The sequence below is a fragment of the Aspergillus niger genome (genome assembly GCF_000002855.4).
Source record: "Aspergillus niger supercontig An02".
Classification (NCBI taxonomy): domain Eukaryota; kingdom Fungi; phylum Ascomycota; class Eurotiomycetes; order Eurotiales; family Aspergillaceae; genus Aspergillus; species Aspergillus niger.
In genome coordinates, this window is record NT_166519.1 from 102,457 (window position 1) to 124,045 (window position 21,589).

Consider the following 21,589-nt stretch of genomic DNA (forward strand, 5'->3'; position numbering starts at 1 on the left):
CAATGCTATGCTGTTAAGGAAAGTGGGCCATCATCCCTATATTTTTCTTGCCGCTGGCCGGTCGGCCACCTCTTTATGATTCTGTTGATTTGGCAGTGCCACTGTGGTTTTAATCGAGCAAGTTAGTCTTTTCTTGATATAAAATAGATTTCCTATCACCGAGCAGTTCAATATTTTGATAGTTTCTCCTCGGAACCGTCCACACTCTCGCGCAGTAATAGTCACGCCTTGTTATGCCGTCCTCACTGGATGCCAAAATATATACTACCGTCCCCACACGACCTGCGAGCCTCGCACCACAAAGAACCTCTGACCTAGTCTAGTCTGTACCAGATGATAATTCCTGCCAAGCTTCGACGCGAAGCGTATTGAAATGCAGTGCCTAAGATTTTCCTGGGATTTTCTAGGGAGTAAAAAAGTAGTGTACACCCTAAACCTTCGTAAAGTGTAAGGGGTAATAGGAAGTGCTTGTCGCATTTACAGGAATGTACAGAAGTGTCTAATATGCTGTAGATATTCAGAGGATTCAGAAATTATCTGTTTCAAACATATGAATGTCTTTATTCATTAAAACGTATACAGTATCATCTAATGCTTGACATAATATACAGATCAAGTCGTTGAACAAGAACGATATCTATCGCGTCTTCCCACTACCGGTGGGGTTGATTATATATACAACTCAAGACCGACCAGACTAATGGCCAGTAACTCAAGAGAAAGCAGCAAAGCAAGTGCTGTTAGCCTGAGAATCCTCCCAGCCAACACACTTCCAGCAGCTCAGCAGACCAGTAGGGTCATACTTGTGCTTGATGGAGAGCAGCTTGTCGTAGTTGTCTCCCCACCAGGCCTCCTGCCAGTCGACAGTGAAGGCATTGGCCTCGTTGCTGTAGGCACCACTGCCGGGGGTGATGCGCTCCAGGGTAGCGGTCATGTTCTGGAGGGTGGCGATCTTCTGCTCACGGGTCTGCAGGGTGCTGTTCCAGGCCCAGCTGCTGCCGGAACCCAGCTCCCAAACGGACTTACGCCAGGCGGGGGAAGCACTGGTGGAGCCCTCGGTGTAGTTGTACAGGATGGGGGCGACGACGGGGATGTAGGGGGTCTGGCCGTTGGCAAGGATGAGCTCGAAGAAGTCCATCAGGTTGGAGCGACCCTCGGCGGTCTCGAAGACGTCGGTGGGAACCAGGCGACTACCAGCGAAGTGGGTGACACCAACGCTGACGGAGCTGGAGGTGACATACTTCTGATAGAAGTCATACCAGGAAGAGAAGGCCTCGATGACGGCGGAACCACCCTGAGCCTTAGCGTAGGCGGCGACCTCGGCCATGGAGGCACTGGCTTCAGCGACAGAGAGCAGGGGGGACACGTTGACAAGAGTGTCGCCAGTGACGTGACCACCCCAGCCTTCCTTGGCCCACTTCAGGGTGTTGTTGACAACGATGTCCATGAAGGGCAGGACGTTGGTGGAGTTGCTGGTGAACTTGATGATGGCGGCCACGAAGCTGATGGTGGACTCGACGCGGTGAGTGCTCTCGAGGACAACACCAAAGGTACCACCACCGCCACCACGCAGGGCCCAGAAGAGGTCCTGGTTCTGGCATTCGTTGGCGATGCGCAGCTCGCCATCAGGAGTGACGACCTTGTACTGGACAACACGGTCGACACCAAGACCATAGACGGGGGACAGGACCGAGTGGCCACCGTTCATGACCCAACCGCCAGAGAGACCGACGGTAGGGGAGTAACCACCGAGGATGGTAACATTGTTCTGGTGAGCAAACTCGTAGGCTTCATCGAAGTTAACACCAGCACCGGCAGTGATGGCGTTGTANGAGGCCTGGCAGCCATCGGGGACAAAGGCAGGGCTGTAGCTGAGGTTCTGCAGCTTGCGAGTCCACAGGGCCAAGGTACCCTTGCCGCTGCTGCGGGTCAGGTAGTCATGACCACTGTTCTTGATGGACAGACGGGTGCCAGAGCAGTTGGAGAAGTGCAGAGCGTGACGGACATCGGTTTCATCCTTCACCTCGATGTAGTAGGAGGGCATATTACCCTGACGGCAGGTCTGGTTGACAAAAGCCAGAGGATCGGTGGGATCGCTGCTGTCGAGCAGGCATTGATCCTCGGGGTTGGACGAGCACATCTCATCCTGATTGTTCATGTAACCATTGGGCGAGTTGGTGCGAAGGTAAGGATCGGTGTAGTTATCCTGGATGTTGGCACAGGCGGCATCGTTGGGGGTGACGGACTGGTCGTTGTAGTTGGAGAAGCAAGGGAGGGAGAAAGGAGTCAAGGGCTGCACACGACCCTGAAGGGTAGTGTTGAGGCTATCCAGAGTGCATGCGCAACCACAGGCGGAGCCAAGTCCAAAGAATTGGACGGCCAGAAGAGCCAACGAGGTCTTGGAGGGCGAAGGCGTCATTTTTCAGGGCTGCCACGCGAGCGTGAGACAAACTTGGCGGAAGGGAACGGGGAAACAGCGCCGATCGCGACCATTTGAATGAACGGTCGGGGCCAAAATTAGGAGAATTTTTCTTACCTTCGGAGAAAACCGAATGAACGGACCAATTCAGTGTCTCATACGATGCGAGACTATTGAAATTCGAGAGAGGAATGTTGTGGGCTGTGGAGGGAAAATTGCTTGCTAGCTGGAGAGCGAGATACGAAAAGTTGCGCGACATACGCCGCAACCGGGCCCGGAGCTGTGCAGAAACCCCAAGGAAGCTGCATGGAGTCTCAAGTGGGCCCCTACTCCACCATGGTTGGCTTAAACTACCAAAAATTACCAATCACTGTGCTTAAGGTGTGGAACCTTGACGCAGGTCCCCGTTGGGACTTGTTGGTAGTGGAGAGAGGTTTCGGTCGACGTCCGAAGCTTTTCCTTGAATGCACACCACCCTGCCCTCACACAACATCGGGGTTACCTTCTACACCCTATGCTAAATAACTGCTAGTACTACCACCATACTGTACTGTGCAATAATCGGACGATGTGGACACCATCTGAGACCAGCGTCTCACGTTGATTGCACCACGTTCTCCCTCGGGGTTTCTTCGCTCGGTAACCGAAATCCTGCAGAAGAGCCCCTGAAGCCATCGCACGGCATGCCGGCATAGGCCACACGAAGGAATTTATCCACACCGCCGATGATCCTTGCCAGGCCTCCCCTCAACCCCCAGAATCCCAGCTGATGCATTGCTGGGGTTTTATCACTACTACATATACGCGCTGATCGCAGTGGTACGGGCCATTCCAGCGGGACGCACAGCGCATTGAACACGGCGGACAGAAGATCGACCTCTGAACCACGGTCGCAATTAAGCCACCTCGATCAGTTAACGCCGCTTACTGAGCGTCATCTATTCTGGTCTCAGTGCTGGCTGGTGCAATCTAGCGGCGGAGAAAGTTTAAAAAGTTAAAATTCGCCGAGCCGTGGAAATGAAAGCCAATAAAACCTTCCTCCGGCTCAAATAGTGTTGCACAAATGAGCGGCCGCCTTCCCAATTGTTATCGTAACTCCGGCTGGGCTGAGTCTGAGTTAAAAGAATCCATCCCTTGCCCTTTAGGTTTTGGTGGCGACGACAGCCCTTTCGTAATATTATCCATTTATTCGGATCCTTCCTGCACAGAACCACAAAAGACCGCGAATTCCCCTCTTCCCCCCTCCCTGAAATGGGAAACTTATATGGAATCGCCTGACCCGCCTGGTCGCTGCTCCCCTGCATCGCTGACTCGTATCGCCGGCCGTGCAGGATGACTTACGAAGAGAATCGATACTGGAAGAATGTTCTGACCATCGTGCCCATCATTGGTGCTGCCCTGGCCACCGTTTCGTATGTCCTGCGTCTGTATTCGCGGCGCTTTACCACGGCCGGTTTGAAAGTGGAGGACTGGTTGATGGGCGTGGGCCTGCTTCTTTCTTACTGCGCAACCGCCTTTGTTGTGGACAGTGAGTTGCTTGCACTTCTTTCTTATGCATAGCTGGCCGCCCGGGTGAATACTGATTTCCCCTGTCATATAGCTGCATTCAATGGCGTGGGTTTACCAGTTAGCTCTCTGCCGGCCGATGAACGGCAACGTATCCAATTCGTATGTTCTCAATGGCAACACTTGGTTCTCTGTGGGCACCCACTAATGTATGCACGAAATTGATACAGGGTTCATGGATGATACAGAAGTTTTGGGCGCCATCGGCTGCGTTTGTGAAGATATCGATCGTCGTGTTGCTGAAGCGTCTACTGGGAACGGTGCGCGCATATGCAATCATCTCGAACGTTCTGATTGCCTTTATCGCCTGTTGGGCCCTGACGGCACTGTTGGTCAACATATTTCAATGTACGCCGGTTCAGTATTACTATAACAAGGATCTCAAGGGACATTGCATGAGCGGTCAGCGATCCTTCTTCCAGGCAATGGGAGCGATTTCTTTGGTTGAGGATGTCATCGTGCTGTGTCTACCCACGCCTATCGTTTGGGGCCTGCAGATTACTTTTCGCCAGAAAATTGCTGTGACGCTTGTGTTCTCGCTGGGCGGACTGTAGGTTATTCCCATGGAAGACATGCAATCTCGGCGCTAACAACTGAACAGGGTTTGTATATTCAGTCTGATGCGTTTGATTGAGTTCCGTACCTTCGTGACCACTGACTTAGCTTGTGAGTTATACCTTTTTTTGTAGAGCACCATTGATCCTCACGACTGACTTGTTACAGCCTCGAGTGCCAAGGAATCCGTCTGGACTTGTCTCGAACTCGATGTAGCTATCATCTGTGGCTGTCTCCCACTCATGAAACCGCTGATTCAGGGCTTCCTCGGTAAAGTGCGAAGCGGAGTCTCCAAAGCCCGTTCCCATCCGTCATCCGGCACGAAGCTATACTTCCCCAACGGAACTACCCACAACAATGATGGATTTCGCCAGATCAACGATCCATTGAGCTCCCTGGCCTCCAAGAATGCTCATATTGCGGCCAATGAAAGCCGAAGAAGTTCAGACGTTGAGCTGCAGGGCATCGCGGTAACCACCCGGATTGATCAGGATGTTGACCGCCCGCGTACCGGAAACTCGACAGATATCTCCGCCGACCACGTATGGCCACGGTGAAATGTACCGCTAGGATGATCGTCGGTTTCGAGCCTACAAACAGTGCAGCCTCCTCCCGGATAAGAAGGGCTACCCAGCGCGGCTGGACGAAGGGGTCAGCCTGCATCCCGACCCCAGCACCGTGCACTCATCAGACACAAGGGACCTTGCATGCGTTGTCCATGCAGGATCGAGGAATATGGTGTCTTGGGATTTGGTTCCGGCCAGACATCTCCGCGGTAATAATGGAGATGAAAGAGTCTACTGCTCATCTGCGACGCATCTGAAATAGATGCGATAAGCCACGCCATCGGCATAAACATCTACGAAGTCTGACGAATAGATATAGATCGATAGAGTAAACCTAATGCAAATAATACTACCCTACTATTGTGCTGAAACAATTATCACTACAATCACAGCAATTGTAAACTGGTACTTTGCCATATGTTATGTGCCTTTAGATCGTAAAGTCAGAGTGGATCCGAAAATCTCGTTCCACGGCGATGAAACGAAAACTTCCCCAAATCCCTGGACATGTTCGCATCAGCACCTGCGGACCCGCGCGAAACCCTGGACTCAGCACCCTGCATATCCCTAACCGCAATTCCGAGATTTCTGGAAACCGGGAATAACATTTGCCGAAATTGCATTGATGAGGCCTGTATATCCAAAACCATGGAGCGGAAGGATTTCCCGAGCGGGGTACACTTCCTCTACATCTTAATCTAGCTGTGCCTCAATTTCAAAGGCAATTAGGACCCGAAGTACTAAAACAACGCCATATTATAGCTGGCCAAGCCACGGCAATCTCCATTGTCAACATGACTCGAATGGTCTATCACACACTATATTGATCATGAATTATTATGAAATACGCACTAGTACATACGTTGAAGGATCCACACCACAGCATATCACATCATGTCAGGTAAGCCGATCCCCCGTTATTCACACCCAGTCAGGGAATGATCACTACTATTTAATGTCTTAGCCCGCGGAAAGTTTAAGGGACAACGGCCGTCGAAAAGAATTAGTCTGTCTTGAAAGTATCCTGGAATGGAGATTAGAATGGGGAGAGAGACCCAGACCGACGATCCTAATAGACTGTTGATTCTGATACACGGGCGATGCGGTGAAGTTAGCGTGCGATCGGCAGGGGGGCATCCATTTCCATCACTCACAATGTAGAATCTATGGAGAATAGATTGTTGATACATGAGTCAGTCTTTTGTCTCTGATGTGCGTGTCATTTAATTCAGCGGAGATTATCTCTGTGGGGTGGATGGGACTCATTTCGGAAGGTTTGTGCGACCTGAGCAGGTGAGGAGAGGGGAAGAGGGACCGAACAAGATGTGATGTGACTACAGTTATTCATTAGCTACAAAATGTTTTAATGGGCATAAGCCAGTATTACTGTTACTATGTTAAACCAGCATATATAACGGATTTAGTCGCTATCTGAGTGTTACTTTGGGTTTCATCAACTTGCTAAGTGCTATCATAGAATAATGCCGGTGATGCCATTCACCCAAACTGAACGATTAGTGAAGGAATACATCAACGTAGTGAAGGCTGATTCGGTGCCTAGCTGTGTGCTTAGAGATGTTTTAATTTGTGAAACAATCAGGCTCTATTATGGCGAAGTAGAGAGAGCGATTGATCTGGTGAAGCATCGAAGCACGGCAAGTTCCGGTTACACTCATGCGTTTGCATTCACCACTCGTTTGCTTTCACTGACGTCCCAACTTTCTTCAAATTTTGTTGAAGAGAGATTTCCCTCCCTCTTCTCCCACGTTCATACTCGTTCTCATTTGGAGCCCTCGTTCATCAACAGTTCAGTCATCGACTAAAAAGTCACACCGACCTCATAACTTGAACTAAATCAACCGCCAACATGGAGTGCCATGACACCTCACAGATACCCAAATACATGGAATTCCTGGAGGAACAAAGACAGATCCTGAAAGATGTCCAGTCTCGCAAGGGCCAGCCGGCCAAACCGACAAAGTCCCGCGACGAAATAATCAAGCGGTTCATTCATTACTACTTCGCGGAGACTAGCTCACCTGTAGACAAGAACGCTATTCGCACCTCATTCGTGCCTCCTGCGTACCCACCCTCCATTGAGGCGTTGAGTGATTTGAAGAAGGCTCTCATTAAGGATCTCACCATCGAGACTCATCATCGTGGCTCTTACACTCTGTTGAGAGCAGTCACTCCAGCATTCAGAAAGACGGGGATTATGGCCGTGGTAGAAGATGAGGAAGGAGACGTTCTTACGTTGCAATTGTATAACCAGGATAGGGACCTCGTTACTGATGGGCGGCTCGTTGATGGGACAATCATGCTCATAAAAGAGCCTTACCTGAAAGTAATGGGTGATGGTGATTATGGACTGCGGGTCGACCACCTTTCTGATATCAGGTTCATCCTGGAGAATGATCCTCTGGTGCCCGCTATCTGGAGGGACGAGTCAGAAGATCGTGGCTCTGCTAACTCCTGGAGGAAAACTGGGAACAATCTCTACGAGCTTAAGGAATACCATCTTGCTCTCAATTGGTATATAATAGCCCGAATCTGAGAATACTAGAAAGCAACGCTGACCAAGGCACAGTTATTCCAAAGCTCTAGATTGTTCGACGACTCCTAAGGATGAGCTTGCCCTAAGGCTCAACCGTGCTCAGACATTCCTCAAAACGAATCAGTTCGACGCGGCCCTACGTGATGTCGAGCACATCCTATCCAAGGACAAGTTCGTCGAGAAAGCATTGTTCCGCAAAGCCCAGGCCCTTTACTATCTTCAGAGATATCAGCAGTCCTGTGATGTTTACGTCGACCTTTGCAAGGCCTATCCAAACAACGCCACTGCTAAAAGCGAGTTTGCTCGAGCCACAGCACGGCTTTTCGAGCAGCGGACTGGCGAATACCCATTTAAACAAATGCAACAAGAGGCAACGAAGCTTAAGCCCCCGCATTTCGATCTTGCAACGTATATTGGCCCTGTTGCGGTGAGACCCTCGACCCATGGACGTGGTTTGTTTACAACACAGGCGGTCCGTGCCGGCGACCTTCTCATATGCGAAAAGGCCTTTGCGCATGCCTTTCATGACGACGGCGATAATACCAACGTTTCGATATTGGTGTACGCCGACACAAACAGTATGAAAGTGGGAACCCAGGCCGAATTGAATAGTCTCATCGCACGAAAGCTGCAAAAGAATCCATCGTTGATTCCAGCATTCAATGACCTGTACCACGGCTCATATACACCGGTGGGCGTCTCTGAGGTCGACGGTTCACCTGTCGTTGATACGTAAGTACTTCCCCTCGCGCAAGCAACATGAGACTAATATTTCCAGTTTCCTGGTTGAGCGAATAATGTCCCTCAATGGTTTCGGCTGCTCGACCACCTCCCGTACAGCGCATATAGCCAGGGTTAATGCTGACAACAGGGAACCTCACACCGAGGAGGAACATTTTTATTCCAGTGGAGTCTGGCGTCTCGCATCTTACGTAAATCACTCCTGTTACCCGAACACCCACCGTGCATTCATCGGGGACATGATGGTAGTTCGCGCTACACAGGACCTTCCCGCAAACACGGAGCTCAAATTCTGGTACCGAACACCCGTGGATGATGGTACTGCAGAAGACATATACCAGAAATATTGGGGATTCCAATGTGACTGCGTTATCTGTAAGGATGTGCGCGAAACCGGGGAAGGCAATATGGCGAAGCGGAGAGAACTCATGGCTGCTTCGGACTCGTCTATGAATATCGTAGCTAAGGCCTACGGGTCCTCATTCAGCCTCCAGGAACAGAGTGTTGCGATTACTATGACAGAAGCCGCCATTGTTATGATCGAGAAAACGTATCGGCGATCACCCTTGGAAGTGCCTCGTCTTGGGATCTGTAAAACAGGCTTGTTTTTGGCAGAGGTGCATGCCACCCACGGCCGTTGGCGGAAAGCCATTGGATACGCTATCAGAACGCTGGAGTCGCTTGGCTACGTGATTGAAGGTTGGCAAGTTCCGTATAAGGAAGGTAGAAAGTTACATGTCAAGCGGTGGGGACTGGCGATGGATGTTCTTGTTCGCTGCTGGATGATCCTTTGCCGCGCGTATGGTGAGGTAGCACCTGAGCTTGCTGACCAAGCTGAATACTACGCGAGAACAACGTACAGAATATGCATTGGTGAGGATGAAACATTTGAGGATACTTATAATCGGTCCTCTCACCGAGTCGATGGAATGATTGTGCACGGTAGTTGAGTCTGCAAGCAGTCCGCTGCTGGTACAATCGGTACTTTCCAGGCTTGTTCTAGATAACACGTTTGTACCAGTGCTTTTTGCCATCGCGATAGTCTAGTTATGATTTTGCATATGACTGATCCATTGATTGGACATTCGACCATGGATGGCCCACTGTGCAGATGTTAGTTCGGCCATCACTGGCGTTAGTGTACGTGTACTACATAAACATGTCGACAGATCGTAAATAATCTAGGGTCAAGCCTGGGTGCCTTCTTGTCGCGCTACTCGAGTTCACTCCCCATCATCACCAAGGGCCCAATATAATTGTCAAGTTGTCATATCGACTATTGTCAGGCCTCATCAAAGCCCGGAAGCCAATAGAAAGTGGACCGGGGATGATGCGGATATTAGGCGAGTCTCTTGGATGCCACTATGCATGAGGGTCAATCTGGCCTTTTAACGTAATTGGTTTGTAGCCGGTGGAAAAGTTATATAGCAACGCATAAATTGAGAAGCTGAAGGACGCTCAACTTGTGGAAATGTGGAAATGTATTCGTATATATGCAATTCACTAGTCTCTCCATCCAGTTGTCCCTCTGGCATTACCGCCTCAGGCATCACTTAATGGCCTTAGGCCGTGGCCATAAAACTACATGGGTTTCTGATACCGATCTTTTTGAAGCATCATTTACCATCTGTTTGTCTTCTTTCGGTAACTAGCGAGGTTTCGTACAACCTAATGCTCATTTTAGTGATATCCATGGTCATCGTCAAGTAAACCCGAGGATAAGCGACCCGGGTGTACTTCACATGAATGCTGATAGAAACCCTGTCAGATCGTACAGGGATCACTTACAGGGATCAGAGACTCGCTACTACGCTACGCCAGATGACTCATTACTAACATACACAACGGCAACTAGGTACTAGGCTGGATTCGCCGTCTGAGAAGCCCGCAAGGGTGACTCAAAGACACGCAAACTGTGCTTTGTCCTCTGTCATCCCTCATCCGTCATCCATCATTTAGAGATTCCAACTCCACGAACTACTTAATTACTGTTCTTCCTGTTCCAATTGTCATATTACCTTTCGAGTCAACGAAAGTTTTGAAAAAGGAGAACTATGGCTCTTCCTGTGGACATCGACAGCATTTCTCTGACGCAGCAGCTGAGTTCACCACCCAAAGCATCATTGCAAATACTCGGGACGCACAGTGTCAACCAAGACAACAACTTCATTGATTTCGATATCTGGGTTGACTGCACGAAAATATACGGAATCGAATCTGCCAAGTTCCTGACAGACAGAGAAGTTGAATCTCGCTCTTGGAGCTACTCGGCTGACCACGATAACGGCGACCCCAAAGTTATATTGGGCGGATGGCTTGATGATTGGTTAAATTATAATAATACGGACGATCGAAGGTCAGTTCGGTTGATGACTTGGCCCCAATTGTCTTGTCCTATACTGACAGAACATGTCGGTTTCCAGCTGGGCTCTTTGGAAATCAGGTCATTTCCCCGATGAGGATTGCACTGCCCTGGAAGGTCATCTCGAGCGCCTGGCACGGAAGACTGCCTACGGCGGGACTGTAGAGGTGTTGTTCCATACCCCCTCAACGGAATTCGAAGCAGGAAAGAATGCCTCGAATGAGAACACAAACATTGCAAATATTTATGTGCATTGGACCTTTGAGTGCCCTTTCACACCGATCGATCAGGTGTGGAGCGAGCTGGTCATGAACGCGATGGTGGACCATAAGAAGGGCTGGATCGAGCCGCATCTACCGAAGCCCTCACACGGGATGTCTCCTTTTCGGAGGGCAATGAGAGCCAACGGTACTTCCCGTATTGTATCGCAAGAGCAGGATTCTAATGAAGTAACGCGCTCGGTACGGCAGTTCTCATCATGGGGTTGTGACGCCTCAGTGTAAAAAGAATAAAAACTGCAATATTGTCGATTTAGCAATTCACGCTCATTGCTCTGACATCGACCTGGCTGTTAATGTTTATATTGTTTATATTGCGCTCTGCGTCTCGTCCCATCAAGAATATTGCATTGCATTAGCCGTCGTGGTCTAGACTGTCGAGCGTAAATGCCCCATCTGGAACTAGTGTGGGGTCAACTGCACAATTTAATAAATCACCTAATTCCTGCTTGTTATATTCTATGTGCTCATATGTATCTCATTACACGCACATATAATTAGGTTAGCAAATTCTTGTATCCATGGTTGAGGTCGCGTCCCCACAACCGATGAGATCATAGACTCTGGCGGATAGTATATACGCGCCAGGATGCATAGCGGAACAGGAAACTATCCCTACCTTCAATTGCGCGGTTTCCGACACATCTACCTTTACATTTCCTCCATTGTATATTTTCCTTCATATCAAATCACCCGTCATGACTGATTATATTGGCCATCCTTTGGGGCTAGTAGGATGGTTTGCCCGAACGATCCAAGCCATCAGCTCGATCATCGTCCTCGGAATTACAGCCTGGGCTGTACAAGAGAACAACAAGACGCTCAGCGTTATTTTTTCTCTTGTCATTGTAAGTAGTTGGTCAAGTGACGTATATAATCAGATCTCGTTCTCACCTTGGTACAGGCTACAACGAGTCTGGTCGTCTTAGCTGTAGCTGTAGGCATTAGCTGCCTCGGACGTCGGGCCAAATGGCACATTATCCCACTACTTGTCACTGACGCAGTCATATCCTATCTGTAAGTAGCTATCGAATGGTATAGGTAAGACTTTTCAAGCTAAATGCATACCACTGCAGATGGCTCACCTCGTTCATTCTGCTCGCTCTGAACTTCAACCGGAGGACCTGTCGCGTGAACCGCTGGATCGGAGAAGTATCTTGCTCCCGAAGCTATACTGCCGAGGCATTTAGTTTTATTGCATTGTAAGTGACTCGGAGAGACCCCGTCAATCTTCTTTGTTGACTTGTTACAGTTTCACTACTCTCATGGGCCTATTCTTGGAGACTGCCTACCTTTACTGGGCGAAGCCCGATAACGTCCTGCGAACAGAAAAGAGGCCACACCAAGAACGCCTTTCTGAAAACCTCAATGCGGCTGGACTGACATAAAGGGATAAGCTACGAAGCCCTATTATGCAATTTGCATACTGCACCTATCCAGATCGTCTTATTGTGAGCTGTACCATAAGCCGCCTTGTTGTTCCACCTGTCTGTCGTTACCTCAATGTCTGTTCTGACATGCAGAATTCAAGTTGGATGTACAAATTGCATTGATGCTGAATTGCCTGTTATTTTCATCTCTGAGTTTCTAACGTCAGTTCCCTGCAAAAATATTATCCGGATGAACTTCAATGAGCTTTGTGTAAGTGGGTAGCTTCATTATATTTCGACACAGGGTCTATTTAAGTCGTATATATGTTTAACTGAAACGTTCATTTGTAACAGGATACTTGACTTCATCGCAGAGCCATACGCTGAATGCTAATCAATCACAACCAAGAAGCTCTCTGGTTTCCCCTATGGAAGTTCCTTTCTCAGTGTAGATGCTCCTGGAACTCGAAAATACTATAGATACCCCAAGTGGACCGAGAACAACATAGCGCAGGTGTTGGCGATTTAAATGGATGGTACAAGCCTGCCAATTCATTGACTTAGTATGACAATGTGGGGTCAGTCGACCATCAGAATTACCTACCTTACACTCTCCATTCCAAGCCTCAATGGTATTGTACAACATTGGCAGACTCCACTCCCCTGGTTTGAGCTCTATATACCAGGGTCAGTGAGGCCCTCTATAATTAATTCTATCAATTCGGTTGTAGTATGTCTTACCAAAAATCGAATAAACAATATCCCTGGGCCGAGTCAATACGTAGGTCGCATTCTCCACAACAATCTTTGCACCCTTCCCATGTACAGCAGTATTCACCTGCTACCGTACAATCTTCATCTGCCCGTTCTCCTAATGGAAGGCTAGCCGCTGTGACATAACCGGCGAAAGCGGAAATTGCGATGAGGAAGGAAGCTCTCATGATGTAGGAATTTCTTTTCGGGGGTTCAAGTAAACAGAAGATTCTAAGATCTAAGGCTCCAGGGTATTGCGACGTGGGATGTGCACTGAGGGCTAATTGGATATGTGGCATTAATGCAGCACTGCCTTCTTATATTCCCTAGTTTACCTGTACTTGTCCAAAAGCGACAAAAGAAATAATGTTCAGCGGTGTGATCTATGCGCATCTGATCACAAACCCTCAGCCTTTGCTGATCGTTCTTGAGTCTCCACCGTAACTGGGCATTGTGCAGGGGAGGATCATCCAGTTGAGGATAAGCTGTTAAGCCTGAAGGCTATGTAGTTGATGTCTACTGAGAAGACACAGGGGGATCAGTATCCTCAGCCGCATCAATCGCCGAACTACTATTGCGGGTGGAGACAGTAGATCCCGATGAGAACCAAAGCGGGACCCTTTTCTCTCCAATCAGAGAACACTGTGTGCCCGAGTGATCCGGTCCATTAATGAACCAACCCCGATCGTCGACTCTCCCAGAGGTGGAGAATCGGCTTGTCCGGCCATATGTGTAGTTTGATGTCAATTTCAGCTGACTCGATCAGCAGAAAAAGTAAGCCGAAATGCAATCCCGGGATTTCGATCTTATTCATATCGCCCAGGATCACCCGGCTTCCGTCTCGGATAGGAAAAGCCTCCATCGACCATGGCTAGACATGATGCAGATCACTTGAGGTTGCCATCACCAGGGACACAAAATCTCCAGAGCGTGCAGGGCCAATCAAAAATTTAGAAGCAACCATACTCACCCCGTCTAACCTGACGGTCCATTGTTGTAGGATCGACACAACATATTGTGATACGAGATCACAAGCGAGGATACCTGATCTCACCTTGCATATCACGCAATTCTTCATTCGTTATCTCCTCCCCGATCTCAATAGTTTCTCCGCTCCCGTCAATTCCACTACACGGACTTCCCCCATACCCCATTACGTTGCTTTTTCTAAATTGCTGCGCGTTCTAGTCAGCGGTAAAGAATTCCGTAGGGTATGGGGTATGGGGCACCACACAGATTGCGGTACTCTTTACACAACCACAATTGTCCCATTGACAATCTTTGGCTATTGGTCCATGTATCTTGGTGGCAGAGATAAGCAGATCCCCGAATCTACTACACTCTTCGTATTATCTATCACAGACAGGATTGTGTTAGCCTCTCTGGCAAATCCCCTCTGGCAAATCAAGATGCAACTCCATGCATCTGTTCACTAGAATTGCAGGTCAATACGGGCCTGGGTGGGTGGTTGTCACTGCAGAATGAGAATGTATGAAACCTTTGACGAGAAAGTAAAGTATTTACCCAAGAACCCTGACAAAGCTTCAAGCTACTACGCTTGTTTACTCTTGTTGTGATGTTGTATTGTAACAAGTACCTGCCAACAATCTGCCGGAAAGAAAATGCGGGCACCAGCTCCTAGCGGGGATAAATACTAGATACAGTAACGGATCACCGTCCTGCATCCATCCAATGTGGACATATGCAATCCATGATCACACAGCCCTACAGATGTAGATCAGTCAGAATTAGTATCTCCTGCTCCGTTATCGCAAATGACGAGCTTGGCAACACCGCCAAAACGAAAGTCACAAAGATTAGAGTACTATCGCAACATACACATGTCGGACTGATATCTAATAACTTTCTGTATAGCTCACGAAAGAGTTCTCTTTAACCAGCGGCCGAAGGACCGGATTTCAGAGCATACAGTCGATTTGAGCAACGTCTGGCTGGAAATCAAGCTAGCCAGCCACGCGATAGTTCCCAAACCCAGCTATGGATTCCATTAAACTGAGCAATAAGCAACGAGAGGCAGATCCCATGGGTATTCAATTTGACCCACTTCAACCCCGCACGCTTGCCTCATGATTGCAATCTCCCCCTTCACGGGGGATCGTCTAGTGCATACCAACCTCTCCAGACATCACACACGCACAAATTCATTCATTCATTCATTCAATAAGAAAGCATCGTTATAGATAGAGCAAACATAGAGAGCTCTAGCAATTCCAGACACATATAAGAATCCCCAAGGAACCCATTAACCTTTCTCCTCCATCGACACATCGCTAATCCTACACACCCATCTCTGTTTGCCGAGGACCATCTCAATCCTCAAGATGAAGTTTCTCAGTCTTCTCGCAATCACCACTGCTATTGGTGCGGCCAGTGCGGCCAGTGTTCCCCTGAGCGACCGCCAAGTTCCCGCTGGAGCATTATTAGGTCTTGCTTCCCAAGGTGGGTAGTTCCTCCCCCATAACCAAACTGACATGAAATAACTGGGTTGTAAAAGGCGATGACTGCACCGACCACACTGGCGAATACTGTTGCACATGGGAGGGTTGTCGATCATGCTGCCCTTGGGAGAAATGTGATCTGAGCATCGACGCTGCCCAGGGCAAATGCGTGCCTAATTGGTGAGATAATAGTATAAATGTAAGTCAATTCAGGACTTTTGGCATAATTAAGTCAGGTCGAGATCGCTGATGTTCTGGTTAGGTGGTGGTCGGGATTGGTAGGGCTGGGGTCTCTGTTCTCCGTCATAGTTTTCTTTCTTGCTAGGGGTTCTTAGACTATCGACAAACCCTACACTATGGGAACGTTGATTATGCTTAGTACGAGATGCTATTTGATAAATGACAGAGATATGTTGGACGATATGTCCTTCCCTTTCCCAGGGCAGAAGGATATATAAAGAATGCCACGTCGTCTTTGCTCGCAGCTTGCATAATATTTCGTAGAACAAAAGTTATGGGCGTAATAGAAGAATGATATCCCTAATTCTATAACGGCAGCTAAACAGTCTAAGGATCATGGTAAGACCTAGCAAACAGCGGTGGCTGTTCACAAGCTTCTGTTTCTTGATGGGGCGAAAATCCTTAGCAAATACTAGTATGATTGGCTGGAGCGTGTAAGAAGAGCAACACTATGCCAGTCTAGGATAAGCGTGGTTAGCTGCCTAACAAATCTATTCTTGGCATCTGCTCGTATATTTTCGAGGATTGCCAAGCATCGGGCCAGATCCCTCCTACTATTCAAGATCACCACCAGAATGGGCTTTTATTCGTCTGCCTTGCAGACATGAAACAGGTTGGCTCATCAATTGCATGCCTGCCTGATGGCGAGGCTCTGTGCGAGGCTCTGTAGGGTGCGGAGTGAGGTGTATATAGACCTAGATCGTGCCGCATCTCGGCCAGTAGATCAGACATCGAAAACAATTGAAACTTGGTCAAGACCCTTCGCCATGAGTACAACAACAACTTCAATCGCCTCTGCCACCAGTGCTTTGGCCTCTTCAACCCAAACATGCACCAACCCCAAACCAGGGAAGAATGGCTACCTGCCTCCAGAAGCGTGTGACAGTATCCTGCTCTATGTTCCCTCTCTAGCTGCCGCAGTATTGTTCTGCGTGCTATACGGCCTAACCCTCATCTGCCACGGGGTACAAGCATATCTCTACAAGAAGGTACGTACAAGAAGCCTCTCATACAGACACTTAATCCCAAGCGACTAACAACCACCTCCAGCGCTACGCCTGGGTCATCATGATGGGCGCAACCTGGGAACTACTCGCCTTTATATTCCGTGCTCTCCTTACACGACAACAGAACAACTCGAATTGGGACACCGTCTACACGATCATGTTCCTCCTTGCTCCGCTCTGTATGCTCCCTCCCTCTCCCCTCTCTCCCCTCCCTACCCCACTAACCAACCTCACAGGGATAAACGCCTTCCTCTACATGACCCTCGGCCGACTCATCTACTTCTTCACTCCGGACCAACAACTCGCCGGCATCACCGCCCGACGCTACGGCCGACTCTTCGTCTGGCTCGACATCTTCGCCTTCCTCGTCCAGCTCGGCGGCGCAGCCATCACCACCGAGACGGGTGTACCGACCAGCAGAATCATGCTAGGCGTGCATATCTACATGGGTGGAATTGGATTGCAAGAGTTATTCGTCCTGATCTTCACTGGATTGGTCATCCATCTCCATCGGAAACTCATCCACTATGAACAGGCGGGGATTTTGAGCCCAGGCGGTGTGGTAGGCATGAGCATGAGCAGACATAAGCCCCTCCCGTGGCGGTGGCTATTCTATGTGATGTATTCTGCGCTGGGGATGATTACCGTACGTTTTCCCTTTATCCTTCTACTCTTTCTCAGAGAATTTTACTAATGATCGGACGGTACAGATACGTATCATCTTCCGACTGTGCCAATACTCACAAGGCACGGACCCGAATAACCCCGTCCTGACGCATGAAGCATACGAATATGTCTTTGATGCGGTGCCGATGTTCATTGCGCTGGCGTTGTTGAATGTGGTGCATCCGGGGCGGGTGTTGCAGGGCCCGGAGTCGGAGTTTCCGAGGGTGAGTCGGGCGGAGAAGAAGAGGTTGAAGAGGGAGAAGAAACAGTTGAAGAGGGAGAGGAAGGAGGCGAAGAGAATGGAGAAGGAGATGAGGAAGGGAGGGAAGGGTGGGTGGTGGTGGAAACGGGGGAGGGAGAGTGAGACGTTTGAGATTATTCCGATGCAGGAGGAGGTAGAGGGGAGGGTGTAGATGATGTGCATTTGCTGGTGGTGCTGAAGAGAGGTTTAGATTTGTTTAAAGAGAGTATGGGTTCCGATGAAGTATTTTTATGCTAAGCAATCACAATTTATGTACACTATGTAACATATCCACAATCTATATCGTAACGCACTCTTGCCTAGCAAAGTATAAATGCAGACATATCCTCAAGTTTTGTAAGGAGGGACCGAAGACATCACAGTCCCTACCCTCTTAATCCCAACATCATCAAGCCGCATAATTCGCCGCCAAGACCAAAATATCCTCTAAGCTCTCCGCACATTCCAACCCATACGACATGGACAACCTCTCCAATGTCGGCGACGTGACTCCAACCGGCGTCTGCACCTGTCCAGTTCTTTCAGTCGACCCCCGATCCACAGGCGGCCATCCCTGGCTCCCATCCCGCGAAGCCGTTCGACTCCTCTGCCAGCGGCCCTTCTCGCAGAAACTTCGAATCACTCCCACCAGATCCAAGTCCCGATCTGCATCCTGCTCCGGTGAGGGTAAATGTTTCGGACTACTACGGTCGCGCTCTTTCGCTAGCAATGCCTCGAGCAGATGCACCCCGCGTCGGGCGATCATGTTTGATTCGCTGTGCGAGAGGATTTCCAGACCGTCGTTGATGAGTTGGCGGTGGTAGGTGGTTTCCGGGTCGGAGGTGGTGCGGTGGAAGAGGTCAAGACATAATATTATCTGTTATTTTATTAGCCAATGATGAAGTGACTTCGGGGTAGTAAGTGGAAGCGTACGCTAGCAGCAACACTAAAGGCCTGGTGAATCCAAAGCACTGGTCCGCCGTCATGGATCGCCTCTTTCTGCTCTTTGATGATTGTCCGGGCGGCGGCAACGCACGTGCGACGTGTCCTGGCAAATACAGGATTTGTGAAGCTTAGCTCGAGGAACTTCCGATGTATCATAATGATTTTATGCGACGAGCTGATTGCCAAACTACGTCTCGCCCAGAGGACATATTTCGGCCACTCCGGATGCTCCTCGACAGGAACATTCCTCAAGTAAAGTGGGAGACCCTGGGTAGCTAAGCTGCGCAATCGACGATCATGTTCCAGAACCTGTTCGTAACGTGTATACAACGTATTCGATGCAGCCATGCTGTCCTGCAACGAAGGCATAAGAGCTGCAACCTGGTAAAAGAACCTGGAGTAGCCCGCGACACTTGGTTCATCATCAGGCAGCTTCAGCATATCTTCGTCGCGACAGTTCCGAGGACGTGCAGTATTCAAGCAAGATCGTGGGATGAGGTAGCTTTCGGAGAAGGGGATGGAGAACCAGTCCTGGATGCAGAGCTGGCACCATGCACGACGGCCGATTTCGCGGTCAATCATGACAGGAGTGGTTGCCGTTTCTCTTTCCGAGCCGAGACGGTGTAGGCCCAGCCCTTGGGCGATGCGGGTAGCGGCTGCAAGTAGCACGGAAAGACTGTTAGAGAAGCCGAGGAGATGAGCAGACATGGTAAGAGTGGCAATGGCCTGGACGGCGTAGAGCGAGTGGACAGCAGTAAAGTCGGCATGGTGTAGACAGGTCGAGACAGCTTTGAACCACCTCTGTGCTAGAGTAGTCTGCTCCCATTCAGAAAAGCCCCATGCCTGAGCGGCCATGCGAGGAGCGCAAGCGAGGGCGCCGGTAAGGACAGAGAAGAGAAGCGCGACCCATTGCAGGTCGACGCGGGGATGGGCGATGTGACCATTGGCGAGCCGGAAGAAATCGTCCAGTTCTTCTTGAAAACGGACAGAGTGAAAAGAGCCGTGATACCAAAGCACGCAGTCGCAATGGTAGGAGACAAGCTGCTGCATGAGCTCGCGATCTGGGAGGAGGAGCTGGAGATAGGCTAGTGCGGAGGCAACCTCGGGGTTCCGCTCATCGCCGCTTCCTTCGGCCGTCACGTCGCCAGGGGAATGATGCTCGACACCATCTCTGCGAGCTAGCATATCGTGATAGTCCGGGTTCTTCCGTCGGCCCCAGGCAAGGAACTCGAGTATGGTGGCGGCGTCCGCCATCTCACGTTCGGGGGTCTCCACCGTCTCGGAGACAGGAGTATTGCTGGCATTGTGGATGATCTCAGATTTGGGTAGAGGACTAGGTTGAAATTGTGGATCAGTGGCCTCCTTCAGAGCAGCTTCAAGCTCCTGAACACGGGCCTGTAATCGGTCCACCTCATCATCGGTACCTCTGGCGCGAGAGCAGGTGATGCCCCTGTCGGAGTTAGCCGATGTCAGGAACAGATTGGGGGAAGCTTACCTCCTGGTGCAATTGCGACATGGGACAACCTTGTCGCAGCGTATTTTGCGCCGGGTGCACTCCACACAGGCCAGGCGTCGACGGATGGAGCTCATGATGGGGAGAAAAGTGGTTTGTTGTTCGGCCGGGTTGGGGTTGGACCAGCCAGTGATTGATAAGGCGGGGAAGCGGCCGACATCGCAGTTCCCCGCTGATAAGCTCGGCCGAGCTGACGGTCTTAGCTTCATTCCTTATAACTATACCCTGAACATCAACACCATCATAGTATCATCAAGCTGAATGCAATTTTCAAGCTACAAAAATGGCAACAAGATACGTTGATCGTCCCATCCCCCGCATCTCCCTGCGCGACTTCGACCACCGCATCGACGAAATCACCGCTGAGCTCGTCCACGCCGCCGAGAACGTGGGCTTCTTCACCCTAGTGGACCATGGCATTTCCATCTCCGAAATCGAGAACATGTTCTCCACGGCAGAGCGCTTCTTCTCCCTCCCGGACGACATCAAAGCAACTGTCCCGTGGAACGCCAACAACGTAGGATGGGAGAAGAAGGCCCAAGTACGGCCCTCGACGGGCCAGCCCGACACTAAGGAATCTTATCAGTTGCAGTTTGGCGAAAACATGACCGACCTGTGGATGAGCGACGCGCATCTTCCTGGCTTCAAGAACACATCCCTCACATTCATGCATCGCGTACAAGAAGTCTCCGAGCGGTTAATGATCTGCTTCGCGCGGGGCCTCGGTTTCCCTGATGACTTCTTCATCAAGTGTCATGATGTCTCACGACCAAACGAACAAACCACCATGCGACTATTACATTACTACGCTCTACCAGACCAACCCGACGGGAAGACCTACCATCGGGCTGGAGCCCACGCAGACTGGGACTTTCTGACCCTCCTATTCCAAAAGGAAGGCCAAAGCGGACTGGAGATCTGCCCCGGACGAGAAGTGGTAACAGAGTTCGGGATCGGTGATAAATGGACGCGAGTCGAGGCACATACCGGCGATATAGTGTGTAATATTGGGGACTTGCTGATGTCATGGTCGGATGATCGGTTCAAGTCGACGTTTCATCGCGTCAAGGCGCCATCCGAGCCAGGTGATTATTTCGGCGATCGATATAGTATCGCTTATTTCAATCAGCCGTGCAAGGATGCTTTGATCCAGGGGCCGAAGAAGAAGTATCCGCTTGTTACTGGGGAGCAGTTCAATGCGAATGCGATGAAGCGGAATTTTGCGGCGTTGCAAGAGAAGTTGAAGATGATGGAGCAGGCTGCTTGATTGATTTCACCTATTTGTGGGATAGCTAGTATAAGCAAGGAGAATTATGAGCGTGTGTTTAAACATTATAACTTGACATATTTGCTA

The 21,589-nt window shown here is 49.8% G+C and overlaps 10 protein-coding genes across 10 annotated transcripts; 7 read left to right on the forward strand and 3 right to left on the reverse strand.

Annotated features, from left to right (window-relative positions):
• Window positions 1–712: 712 nt before the first annotated feature.
• An02g00460 (uncharacterized protein) lies at window positions 713–2,419 on the reverse strand (the record flags this gene model as incomplete). Its single annotated transcript, XM_001399147.1, is given in 1 exon segment — window positions 713–2,419. A coding segment is annotated over 1 exon segment (1,707 nt).
• A 1,332-nt stretch (window positions 2,420–3,751) lies between these two features.
• Window positions 3,752–5,097, forward strand: An02g00470 (uncharacterized protein; the record flags this gene model as incomplete). Its single annotated transcript, XM_059746001.1, has 5 exons — window positions 3,752–3,947; window positions 4,047–4,087; window positions 4,156–4,535; window positions 4,587–4,651; window positions 4,709–5,097. The coding sequence occupies 5 exons, from the start codon at window positions 3,752–3,754 to the stop codon at window positions 5,095–5,097; spliced, it is 1,071 nt and encodes a 356-aa protein (XP_059605948.1).
• Window positions 5,098–5,549: 452 nt separating this feature from the next.
• On the reverse strand, window positions 5,550–5,893 carry An02g00480 (uncharacterized protein; the record flags this gene model as incomplete). Its single annotated transcript, XM_059746002.1, has 3 exons — window positions 5,550–5,629; window positions 5,679–5,738; window positions 5,839–5,893. 3 exons carry the CDS (start codon window positions 5,891–5,893, stop codon window positions 5,550–5,552), a joined length of 195 nt encoding a protein of 64 aa, XP_059605949.1.
• A 1,080-nt stretch (window positions 5,894–6,973) lies between these two features.
• An02g00490 (uncharacterized protein) lies at window positions 6,974–10,263 on the forward strand (the record flags this gene model as incomplete). The annotated part of the gene is made up of 4 exons (XM_059746003.1): window positions 6,974–7,638; window positions 7,694–8,366; window positions 8,452–9,343; window positions 10,058–10,263. The coding sequence occupies 4 exons, from the start codon at window positions 6,974–6,976 to the stop codon at window positions 10,261–10,263; spliced, it is 2,436 nt and encodes an 811-aa protein (XP_059605950.1).
• A 547-nt stretch (window positions 10,264–10,810) lies between these two features.
• An02g00500 (uncharacterized protein) lies at window positions 10,811–11,414 on the forward strand (the record flags this gene model as incomplete). Its single annotated transcript, XM_059746004.1, has 2 exons — window positions 10,811–11,212; window positions 11,262–11,414. 2 exons carry the CDS (start codon window positions 10,811–10,813, stop codon window positions 11,412–11,414), a joined length of 555 nt encoding a protein of 184 aa, XP_059605951.1.
• A 325-nt stretch (window positions 11,415–11,739) lies between these two features.
• An02g00510 (uncharacterized protein) lies at window positions 11,740–12,975 on the forward strand (the record flags this gene model as incomplete). The annotated part of the gene is made up of 6 exons (XM_059746005.1): window positions 11,740–11,889; window positions 11,946–12,058; window positions 12,118–12,243; window positions 12,439–12,492; window positions 12,565–12,682; window positions 12,892–12,975. The coding sequence occupies 6 exons, from the start codon at window positions 11,740–11,742 to the stop codon at window positions 12,973–12,975; spliced, it is 645 nt and encodes a 214-aa protein (XP_059605952.1).
• A 2,531-nt stretch (window positions 12,976–15,506) lies between these two features.
• Window positions 15,507–15,807, forward strand: An02g00520 (hypothetical protein; the record flags this gene model as incomplete). The annotated part of the gene is made up of 2 exons (XM_059746006.1): window positions 15,507–15,624; window positions 15,680–15,807. 2 exons carry the CDS (start codon window positions 15,507–15,509, stop codon window positions 15,805–15,807), a joined length of 246 nt encoding a protein of 81 aa, XP_059605953.1.
• Window positions 15,808–16,630: 823 nt separating this feature from the next.
• An02g00530 (uncharacterized protein) lies at window positions 16,631–17,949 on the forward strand (the record flags this gene model as incomplete). The annotated part of the gene is made up of 3 exons (XM_059746007.1): window positions 16,631–16,852; window positions 16,914–17,516; window positions 17,581–17,949. The coding sequence occupies 3 exons, from the start codon at window positions 16,631–16,633 to the stop codon at window positions 17,947–17,949; spliced, it is 1,194 nt and encodes a 397-aa protein (XP_059605954.1).
• A 237-nt stretch (window positions 17,950–18,186) lies between these two features.
• Window positions 18,187–20,444, reverse strand: An02g00540 (uncharacterized protein; the record flags this gene model as incomplete). The annotated part of the gene is made up of 3 exons (XM_001399155.3): window positions 18,187–18,654; window positions 18,711–20,172; window positions 20,218–20,444. The coding sequence occupies 3 exons, from the start codon at window positions 20,442–20,444 to the stop codon at window positions 18,187–18,189; spliced, it is 2,157 nt and encodes a 718-aa protein (XP_001399192.3).
• Window positions 20,445–20,518: 74 nt separating this feature from the next.
• On the forward strand, window positions 20,519–21,502 carry An02g00550 (uncharacterized protein; the record flags this gene model as incomplete). The annotated part of the gene is made up of 1 exon (XM_001399156.1): window positions 20,519–21,502. The coding sequence occupies one exon, from the start codon at window positions 20,519–20,521 to the stop codon at window positions 21,500–21,502; it is 984 nt and encodes a 327-aa protein (XP_001399193.1).
• Window positions 21,503–21,589: the final 87 nt, after the last annotated feature.